This window comes from Rhinichthys klamathensis, unplaced genomic scaffold, assembly GCF_029890125.1.
Source record: "Rhinichthys klamathensis goyatoka isolate OS25496 unplaced genomic scaffold, OSU_Roscu_1.1 h1tg000509l_1, whole genome shotgun sequence".
NCBI classification, from domain to species: domain Eukaryota; kingdom Metazoa; phylum Chordata; class Actinopteri; order Cypriniformes; family Leuciscidae; genus Rhinichthys; species Rhinichthys klamathensis.
This window is the reverse complement of record NW_026606990.1, coordinates 100,661-112,545: the sequence shown is the minus strand read 5'-3', so window position 1 is coordinate 112,545 and position 11,885 is coordinate 100,661. Positions and strand designations below refer to the sequence as shown.

Here is an 11,885-nt window from a genome sequence, read left to right as displayed (position 1 = left end):
AGTAAAAATCGACTGAAATATGTTGAAATAAAATATTTTTGTATAAGCAACGTATTAAACTGCAAATTAACATTTATATGTCCTAATCATAAAAACGATATGTTACATATGAAAGACAAGATGTCGTTTTCACTGTAAAATACTGCCACATCAAATAAGCTTGTTTGCTAAGATGTTATTATAGTGTTTGTTCGATTGTTCAAACTAATTAATCCGCAACTGTGAAATATGTATGATAAAATGTATACTTTAGTATATAATACAAAGAAAGATTACATTTGAAATATAGTTAAAATTTTAATTGTTGTTGTAATTGTAACCTTTTTATTAAAATAACAAAAATATATGTAGGCTTACATATAAATAAATCTTAGGTAAATCTTAAAAGCTCAATATAAGCCTCCTCTTTAAATTATTTCTATTGTGTTTTATTAGTGACACATTTGGGATACATTCCCAAACTTTCTGTAAAAACAGTATGATAATTAACTGCACAATTACTAGAAATTTTTACATTTGATATTATACAATTTGCAAGCACAATTTGAAAAAAATAAAATAATTGGAACTGTGAACCAATTTTGTATTATATAGGCATATATATATATATATATATATATATATATATATATATATATATATATATATATATATATATATATATATATATATATTGTCATTGCATTCTTGTGGCTCAGTGACACACCTGAATGAAAGGGTCATTAGTATGCAGCGCCATTATGCGCTCATTATGCGGGCCCATTGTCTTCTCAGGTGTGAATCACAGCAGGTCACACCCCTGCGCATATTGCCTTTCCAAACAAAAAGTGTCATTTTTAAATTTAAACCAATCTATTGTTTTATGTGAATGATAAGGCAGGATGATTTTCAGATCATTTTGAAGAAAAAACGTCTCAGGTTACTACTGTAACCATAGTTCCCTGAGAAAGGGAACGAGACGATGCGTCACTTGACGCCTTGGGGAACGCCCCCAGCGTGAATGCGTCTGAGCATCAATGTCAACTAGTCCAATGGAAAGAATGAGCGTCACGGGCGGGTGACGTCATGACCAGGAAGGCATAAGAGCACATCCGGTGAAACGCGGCATTAGCTTCAAAAAGTCGAAGCAAGCCGATCACAGGGATGCAGGAAGTATGGCAGGGTGACGCATCGTCTCGTTCCCTTTCTCAGGGAACTATGGTTACAGTAGTAACCTGAGACGTTCCCTTTCGAGGGAACTCGCGATGCGTCACTTGACGCTTTGGGAACGAGAATACCCAAAACGCCAGAATTCCAAGTACCTGAGTGTCAGTCTGTTGGAACTAAGCACTAAGCACCTGAGAACCTGGGGCAGCATCCAGGTCCAAACTGTAAAACCTGACGAATGTGAGCGGTGAAGACCAGCCTGCCGCATCACAAACGTCTTGGAGAGAAACCCCAAATAACAAGGCTTTAGAGGCCGCCATACCCCTCGTTGAGTGAGCTCTGACCACCAAGGGACACGGATGGTCAGAGTACTCGTATGCAAGTGAAATAGCCTCGACTATCCACTTACTAACCGTCTGTTTAGAAGCAGGAAGACCCTTCTTAGGTGATCCAAAGCAAATAAATAACTGGTCGGACTTCCTCATTGAAGATGTCCGACGAACATAAGTATCCAGTGCTCGCACTGGACACAAGAGGTTCAGCCTTTCCTGGTCCGCAGATGTAAAAGGAGGACAGAAACCTGCAGCACAATAGGCCTCGGAATAATGGTAGGCACCTTTGGAACATATCCATGTTTCGGGTAAGATTGCCTTGGCCATCCCCGGTGCACTCAAGGCAGGTGGGGACCGAAAGGGCCTGAAGGTCTGACTCTAATAGGGACGAAATAGCTAGCAGAAAATAGTCTTAAAAGAAAGGAACTTCTCTGAGACCAAATCTAAGGGCTCGAAGGGAGCCCCAGATAGGCCTTCTAGAACTATTGCAAGGTCCCAAGCCAGCACCCTAGTGCAAGTTGCAGGCCTCAGCCTCAAAATGCCACGAAGGAAACGAGTGATCAGGGGGTCTCGACCCAAAAATGTACTACCCACCAGGGCGTGAAAAGCCGCAATGGCCGCCACGTATACCTTAAGCGTGGAAGGACATAGACCTGATACAAAGCGTTCTTGCAGAAACTCGAATACTGTGTTTACTGAACAGTTAACCGGATCCCATTGACGCTGGTAACACCAAGAAGTGAAAAACTCTCGAAATAGTGAATATAGTTTCCTCGTAGCGGGAGCTCTGGAGCTTAGAATGGTCTCAACAACCTCGGTTGAGAGACCACTCTCTATGAGTTGGGCCCCCTCAGAGGCCAAACCCACAGTTTCCAAATCCCCTGCCGGGGGTGCAATATTGCATCCCCTGCCTGAGACGGAAGGTCTCTCCTGATCGGGACCTCCAAGGGAGGTCCGTCGAGGAGAAAAATTAGGTCCGCAAACCAAATTCAGCTCAGCCAGGGTGGTGCTACTAAATAGGCTTATTCCATCCTGGCGGAATCACTCCAGAACTCCTGGGAGCAGAGCAACAGGGGGAAATGCGTACAGACGTAGCCTCAGCCACGTCTGCACCATAGCAACCAGCCCCGAGGGGACTGGTTGAGTGAGGGATAACCAGAGTGGACAGTGCGTCGTATGCTGAGACGAGAACAAATCCACTTCTGCCTGGCCATAAAACTCCCATATTTGCTCCACCGCCTCGGGGTGGAGTCCCCTGGCCTCAGCCCCTGCCTCGACAGGGTGTCTGCTCCAATATTCTGGCCCCCCTGGAATATACACTGCCCTCAGACAGCGTAATTTCCTGAGGGACCAAAATAATAGGCCACCAACGTGTTGTCTGTGGGTCAAGAACCAGAGTTTCCTCCATATAACCAAGGCGCGGGGATACTGCCGCGTGATCTTGATCGTACGGAGTGGGTTTCCCCTCAGGGAGAACCCTCTGGTCCTGAGCCACCACTGTAAAGGTCTCACGTACAGCAGGTCAAAGGGTATCACATTGAACGCTGCTGCCCTGAGGCCTAACAGTCACTGTTTCAGAACAACACATGATGGCCCCTCAGGTCTGGGAGGAGATGTCTCAACGCATTGAAGACGACCATCATCTCTAGGCAATTCATGTGCCAAGCGAGATGATGACTCCTCCCAACCCTGAGCTGAGCGGCCTTCCAATACCGCTCCCCAGCCGGTGAGGGAAGCATCTGTCGAGATAGCAACTCGATGGCAAAGAGCTCCCAACACCGAACCCTGGGTTAAGAACCAGTGTTTCCTCCATATAACCAAGGCACGAAGGCACGGCCGCGTGATCTTGATCATACAAAGTGGGTTTCCCCTCGGGGAGAACCCTCTGGTCCTGCGCCACCACTGCAAAGGTCTCATGTACAGCAGGCCAAAAGGTATCCCGTTGGACGCTACTGCCACAAGACCCAACAGTCTCTCGAACTGTTTTACAGTGCGTGACTGGCCTAGCCTCAGCTCTTTTGTGGCTGTTAGGATAGCAGCTACACGAACGGGCCAGAGTGGCCCGCATCGTCACTGAATCCCATACCACACCAAGGAAAGTGGTTCTCTGTACTGGAGAAAGCACACTCTTCTTGGCATTGAGCCTCAACCCCAACATCTGCATATGAGCGAGAACGACACCTCGGTGCCGAACCGCTAACTGTTCTGATTCCGCTAGAATCAGCCAGTCATCTATGCAATTCAGAATGCGCATACACTGCAGCCTGGCGGGGCCAGAGCTGCGTCTATACACTTCGTGAATGTGCGGGGTGATAGAGCTAGACCGAAAGGAAGTGCCTGATACTGGTGTTCTTTGCCCCAAAGAAAACCTCAGGAACCTCCTGTGCTGAGGGAGGATGGAGATATGGAAGTATACGTCTTTTAGATCTATCGTGACAAACCAGTCCTCGGATCTGATTTGAGTCACGATCTGTTTGAGTGTCAGCATCTTGGACTTGAGTTCCAGCACCAAACACTCCAACAGACGAAGATCTAGTATGTGACGCTGCTCTCCATCCTTTTTTGGAACAATGAGATAACGACTGTAAAGACCCGACGCAATGTCGGGTGAGTACACCTGCTCTATAGCTTTCTTTGCTAACAGGGCCTTTACCCCTTGCTCCATTACCAGAGAGATTACCATTACCCATAGAGATATATTTGGCAGTAGCTTCCGCGCTGCCAGAAAATCTACCAAGGGAACCAGCCCCTCGAGGCTGGCCTCTGGTGTAATAAAGACAGCCAGTTCGGGGACCTGAAACATACTGGCAGGAACCACCCGAACTGACTGTTTTCGAACCCCCCTCAGAGGGCGCGAGTCCGACGCAATGTCGAGTTGACGCTGCGCCAGAAGCTCGCTGGAGAACGCTGCGCCCCGAAGCACCAAGGGTGGCGGGGTTGGCAGAACGGTCCCCTGAGGGCACAGAGATGGAAAGGGCACCGTATAATGAGGTGTACACCATTCCACCCCGGTTGGGGCTGCCCTCACCGGTCTGACGCCGTGGCGCCAGACTTTTTCTTTTGAGCCGCAGCCTTCTCAGCATGAAGAACGGTCCTCGGATCCGGCTTCTGCTTTGAAGGCTTTGGCTGCTGTGTTGTGTATGAGAAACTGGCCGGCTGGAGCTGCTCACGCCCAGCAGCCCCAGTGGGTTGGACATAGCGAGGGAGAGATTATCTTGTATCTTTCTCCATGATTCCCATCAAATTGAGCCAGAGGTGTCTCTCAGACCACATTTCTTTGGCTGCCATCCCTGAGAGATAAATCTGAGGCCCGACGGAGTTCTCAAACCCCATCGGGCCAAACTCCCTCACTTCTGTCCAAATACCACAGCAGGTCAGCCTGATATGCTTGCAGCACTGCTATAGTGTGCAAGCAGGCTCGTGCTAGACCCACTGCCATATATGCTTTTCCCACTAGATTAAAAAATAGTTTTCTTTAATGGTTTAGTGAGAGAAGCCGACGCCTTCAGGGACGATACTGAACCGGGAGACATAGCTCGCAAGTGTCTGTTCTACCCGGGGTATTGCCCCATAGCCATACTCTCTTAACCCCCAAATATCTGAATATACATGAATGTGGGGCTAAAAAATGAGTAAGGCTTTTTCCATGATCTAGACAGCTCGCTGTGCAGATCGGGAAAAATGGAAGGCCCCGTGATGGAGGTGGAAAAATAGAGGGAAGGAAACTCGTTCAATTTATTTTAAGGACGAGTGCCCCCTTATTTCTGCTGGCCATTAAATATTTAATTTATCTACAGCCTTAGTAAACACCTCCACCAGCTTATTATTATATATATATTTTTTATATACATTCTTTATATATATACACTTTATTTTATATATAATATATAAACTATCATATATATACATATATATAGGCTATATATAATTCTCATACGCTGGGGAAGAGATGGCAAATCCACTTCCCCCATGATTGTGTACACTTTCAATGCCCAGCACATCTACCTCCTCGGAGGTAGAGCACTGAAGCATTGATTTCTCTCCCCGGGCGGAAGAGACCGCAGCGCGGGCTTCCGAGACCGGAGAGAGAGCACTGGATCCCTCGTGGAAAGGGAGGAGATAAGATCCGCGGACCCGTCTCCAACCCCGTAACGAGATCCTATTCGCGATCCACAGGAATGCATTCTCCGCGCTGCCTCGGCAGACGCGTGTCCTGCACCCCGAGGATCGCGAGCCTGGCCACTTTCCTCGAAAAGTGACAGGCGGGAGTGGAGCATGTGAAGCGAAAGCTTCTCACAATGTTGCAATCAGCCCCCTCGGAGGCTGATACCGCATGCTCCACTCCCAAACAAACTACACAAAGCTCGTGTGTGTCCCCACCCGTTAAATAACGCGGGCAGGGAGAAGCACAGAGTTTGTAAAGTTGTTTCGCCATAACTCTTCCCAATAATATCGAACAGACAACAATAAATAGACAGAGACAGAGTAACACAGATCGCTTGCTGAGACACAGAAGCTAATGCCGCGTTTCACCAGATGTGCTCTTATGCCTTCCTGGTCATGACGTCACCCGCCCGTGACGCTCATTCTTTCCATTGGACTAGTTGACATTGATGCTCAGACGCATTCACGCTGGGGGCGTTCCCAAAGCGTCAAGTGACGCATCGCGAGTTCCCTCGAAAGGGAACTCTAGGCGACAACATCCATTAGTCAAAAGTCTTGTGGACAGATATTTAGTATGTGTTTTGTGGCCTTATTTCAGAAACTTTAAGTTTTAGTTTTTTCAATAACCACGCATAAACAATATTCTCTCAAAAATACAAAAATGTACATACATGTTGATAATACATTATGGTAGCCCTGTTTGTGCTAAATAGAGTGTAATTACACCTTTGCCAGTAATATGTTTATAAGCAACTGAAAAAAGCACAAATGTCAGAGTATGTCAAAACATCTCAAGGACCCCAAAAACACCTTGGACCCCAGAGGATTAAGGGGGTCCCTCAGATATTTTTATTTTAGTAAAAAATAAAAATAACAAATCTGATTAAATGCATGCAATGGATACGGTAAATTTCGTGAATTGATTATTTACAATAATTTTTTTAAAGTTGGCTAGTTGCCATGTCTCCGCCCCACATCTAAAGAGTGCTGTGGGCATGACATCGTTGACTGACAGGACTGTTTGATTGGCGCCGCTCCTTGAAGCTAATTTTAACTTTAAAAAAATGGAGAAAAATAAACCTCCACTCGAGGTCGGGAAGAGAAAGCTTCTTACCGACTTTTTTGAGGGGTAATTGTCTCTCTCTATATATCTTTCTACTTTATATCTACCCACACCATATCGGGGCTTTTGTATTCCTTGCGTAAATTGGAAACATTTAGGCTTAAGTTACTATTTTTTCATTATTAATAGTCCTGGTTCTACGGGAGTGCTAGAGATCTCGACGGAGATGGATAAAAGCTTTTTAGTAAAGGGAGCGATCGTTGTGTGCTTTCTATGCTTTCTAATTTCCATTCAGAATTTGTATAAAACTTGTTTTTCATGCTGCCAGCCAGGACCAATGGCCACGTAACGTTAAACACAAAGTTTTGGGAATTACATACGCATTTATGCGGGATTCACTCTTGAAATAGCAATAATTGACATTGATTTCCATGGCATTGTTTGTTTCTGAATAAAGCAGCCTTTTTCACTGAAATGGTCGTTGAATAGTTGCTGACTTACTCACTCATAACAGTGCTTTTCCGCCACCTACTGGACGTAACTATGTAAAAATCGCATGTGCTGAAATAGTTGAAAAATCCCCACCATCAAACAGACTGACAGCCTGTTTTGTCACAATCTATATGTTTAATATCGAATAAACAAGTTTCATCCATTTAATCAAGTCTTTTGGAACAAACATTATTATCACAGTGTCACATAATCCACATTAATCATCTAGTTGTTTTTAGGATAAAAACTACATTGGTAAAAAAAAGCTAGAATCATTCTGTTGGATGTACACTACTGTTCAAAAGTTCAAGAGTCTCTTCTGCTCACCAAGCCTGCATTGATTTGATGCAAAATACAGTAAAAACGCTAATTTTATGAAATATTATTACAATTTAAAATAATAAAACAATAAAATATAATTTATTTCTGTGATCAAAGCTGAATTTTCATCATCGTTTCTCCAGTCTTCATCACATGATCCTTCAGATCTGAAATATAAACTTTTGTAGCATTATACACTACCATTTAAAAGCTTGTGGTCAGTAAGAATGTATTTTTAAAAAATGTTGGGAAAGAAATTAATACTTTTATTCAGTATGGTTGAATTAAATTGATCAAAAGTGACAGTAAAGACATTTATAATGTAACAAAAGATTCTATTTCAAATAGAAACTGTTCTTTTGAACTTTCTATTGATCAAAAAATCCTGAAAAATAAAATAAATGTTTATTACATAAATGTTTGTTGATCATCAGATCATCATATTAGAGTGATTTCTGACGGATCATGTGACACTGAAGACTGGAGTAATGATGCTGAAAATTCTGCGTTGATCACACATTTTACTATATATTCACATAGAAAACAATATTTCACAATATTACTGTTTTTTATCAAATCAATGCAGCTTTGAGCAGAAGAGACTTTTAAAAACATTTAAAAAATTGTATCGATCTCAACTTCTGAATGGTAGTGTATATTTTATTTCATTATGTGTATTTATTTAAAAATAAAAATATTGAAACCAAAACATGGCATTGTCTAGGGTGCAGGTAAATAGGGCCTCCAAGGCAAGCACAGTCCATTCCAGTTTAGCAGAGGGCAGTGGCAGCAGCTCAGCACGGGTTAGCAGCGACAAGATCTCAGAAGAGGACAAATGCAGTGATAACAGCTTTATATGGGTCTGTACCACCAACAGCAGCTCAGCACAGATCAACAAAAGCTAAGAGCAGGTCAGCAACAGCTCAGAACAGCTAACTCCCACCAACAGCTCTATCACTGCTTTCGGAGACATTATGAAATAATTATTCCTGTGCCACTGTTGAATTTGACAGTGATACCATCCAGTGAGTGTGGAAGCCATCTGATTATTTTCTACTGTTTATGAGACATTTAAATGTATTTTGAAGTTACTTGCTTTTACGGGTCTTCAAGAGCCTTATATGGAGTGCCCTGGTATATTTGCCATAGTTGCTGTTTTGGGTCTGCTGCCCTCTAAATCCAGTATTACTTTAGTAAGTAATTTAAAAGAATAATTATATATATATATATATATATATATATATATATATATATATATATATATATATATATATATATATATATATATATATATATATATATATATATATATATATATATATATATATATATATATATATATATATGCATATTATGATCAAATATATCGAATATTTTGAGATGTAGCCCCACCCCCGTAAAAAAACTTGGGGACCCCCCATAAGACTTGACTCAATTCGAGCACTGATTAAACTTATCCTGGAGGAACGGCATCTAATTTCAGCACCAAAGTAGCGGACAGCTCCCTGCAAGCTGATGTCACTCGCAATGCACTCAGAACATCAACGCTTTCAGTCAAATGAGGATAACTAACGTAATTTTAACCGTATTCACCGTATTGACTCTCCAGGTGCATTATGTTCAAACAGGTAAATCTCAAGAGGGCTGTGGGGAAATTGCGGTGTATTATCGTTAACATCAGACACCTCTACGCTTAGAGGTTTTGATGCTGAAAGAGCTGGGTTGCCTTAACTATGTAAAATAATACAATTTTGCAATTATAACGTACCGTACACAAATATCAAACAAACAGGGTGACTGTAATTAGAATTGATCGGTTGTCCTTACCTCTCCCGAATCTCTCCTCCTGCGATCTGGTATCACTAGAGTATTCCTATTACTGCCTGGCGCTATTGTAGAGCCGATACTCATTCTGGGTCCAACTAACATGTACCGTTTGTCTCCAGATCTGTACTGGATGCTGTGACACAGAGTCCCGTCGTAATTTGTCTCCTGTAAATACTTGGACGAATAGTCTGTAGATTTAGAGCACTGCATCACAATCAACACGATGATGCTGATGACAAAAAGCACTGAAACCGAGCCCAAAGTGATGATCAGATAAAATGTCACGTCGTTTTCCTCCTCGTCTTTTACTGCGTTTTTAACATCAGAAGCTGCAAAAGCCTCTTTGGGCTCCACAACTTTGACCATCACAGTCGCTGTTGCTGAGAGTGAAACGTTCCCATTGTCTTTGACCAGTATGAGCAGTTTATGCTGGGCCTCGTCTGTTTCTGTGAATGAGCGAAGGGTTCTTATCTGTCCTGTATAGCGGTCCAAACTAAAGAGACTGTGGTCACTAACTTCCTGCAGTGAAAACAATAACCAGCCGTTGTATCCTATATCTGCGTCATAGGCTCTGACTTTAGTCACCAAATGACCAGCGTTCACATTCCGGGGAATCTCTTCCACACCCTCAGCAGAACCGTTAGCGCTGACTGGATATAAGATCACTGGAACGTTGTCGTTCTGATCCAGAATAAACACGTTCACTGTCACGTTACTGCTCAGAGACGGACTTCCAGAGTCTGTAGCGAGCACATGGAACTGGAACGTTTTTATCGTTTCAAAGTCAAAACTCTTTAGCGCGTGAATAACACCAGTCTCAGAATTAATATTCATGACAGATGCAATGTCGTTCTGTGTCCCTCCACCTCTTACGATATGATAAGTTATGGCAGCATTTTCATTAACATCTTTGTCTGAGGCACTGACAGAATATATTGAAGCGCCTGGGGGATTATTTTCAGTTAAGTAAAGCTCAAGAGGATTTGAAGAAAATTCTGGGATGTTATCATTTGCATCTGACACCTGTACAAACATAGTTTTATAAGCTGACAGAGAAGGGTTACCTAAATCTGTTGCTGTTATTTTGATATCATATTCGGATACTAACTCTCGATCTAAGCGTTCTTTCGTCACAAGGGAATACATGTTATCCTGAACAGACGGTTTTAACTCAAATGGCACATTACCAGACAGGCGACACACAACTTTTCCATTAATCCCAGAATCTTTATCACTTACACTTATAAGAGAAATAACGGTTCCAATTTTTGCGTCCTCCGAAATTACATTTGAAAGAGATGTTACTTGTATTTCTGGTTTATTGTCATTTACATCTTCAACTTTAATAATGAGCTGACAATCACTGTTCAAAGGAGGAAGACCCTTGTCTGATGCCCTTATTATCAAACTGTAGATTTCATTTTCTTCAAAGTCAATCAAGCCTTTAACACGTATTTCGCCAGTGGCCTGGTCTAATTGAAATATCTCACGTATTTTTGGCTTCATATTTCTACCGTATGAATATTCTACTTCACCATTCGGGCCATTATCTGCATCACTTGCATTTATAATTGTCACTACAGTATCAATAATTGCATTTTCACGCAATGTTATTGTTAATGTATCACTACTGCATATGGGGCGGTTATCGTTTACATCCAAAACAACGACAGTGATATTAAGAATGCCTGATTTTGGTGGACTTCCGCCATCTACTGCAGTCAGTAGTAACCTGTGCATTTGAGTGGTTTCTCTGTCTAATGCTTTCTGTAATACTAAGAAAGGAATTTTATCTCCGTATACACTATCTTTGATTTCCAAATCAAAATGCCCATTTTTACTCAGCTGGTAAAATCGAACTGAATTAACTCCCACATCCAGATCTCGAGCAGTTTGAAGTTCAAATCGTGTTCCAGTTACAGTGTTTTCCCAAACCTCTAGATAGAAGTCTTTATCATGGAAAGATGGAGCGTGATCATTCACATCTGTTATTTCAACTTCCACATAATGGACCTCGAGAGGCTTTTCGACAACTATTTTCAAATTAATCAAGCAGGCGCTATTTCCATCACACACCTCCTCTCTGTCAATGTGCTTATCCACATACAAGATGCCATTGTTCTGATTTACCCGGAATAGAGCGTCATTCGATCCAGACACAATACGGAACCGTCTTTCCACTAATGTACTGACATCAAGACCCAAATCCTTAGCGCAATTTCCGACGACTGATTCCTCTTTCACCTCTTCTGGAACAGAGTATCTTATCTGCGTTGAACCTTGCTGCCCGAGGCTCACAAGCAAAGAGAAACACAGAGAAATCCACCAGTACTCCCATCCGCGCCTTTGTCCTCCGGCTTCCATGGCGAGTGTTTACTGCAACCGTTATTCCAATAATCAATATATGCTGGGTGATTAGTCACAATATAATATTATAGAGATCGTGCAAAACAAAATAAATCCATTGTGAATACGGTTAGCAGCCTATTACCGTTATGCTGTTCATCAGCTCGCGAATGTTTCCTGACGAATGTGACGAA

The 11,885-nt window shown here is 42.5% G+C and overlaps 1 protein-coding gene across 1 annotated transcript; it reads right to left on the bottom strand.

Moving 5' to 3' along the window:
* Window positions 1–9,321: 9,321 nt before the first annotated feature.
* Window positions 9,322–11,709, bottom strand: LOC130072870 (protocadherin alpha-8-like). The gene has a single exon (XM_056238173.1). The coding sequence runs from the start codon at window positions 11,707–11,709 to the stop codon at window positions 9,322–9,324; it is 2,388 nt and encodes a 795-aa protein (XP_056094148.1).
* Window positions 11,710–11,885: the final 176 nt, after the last annotated feature.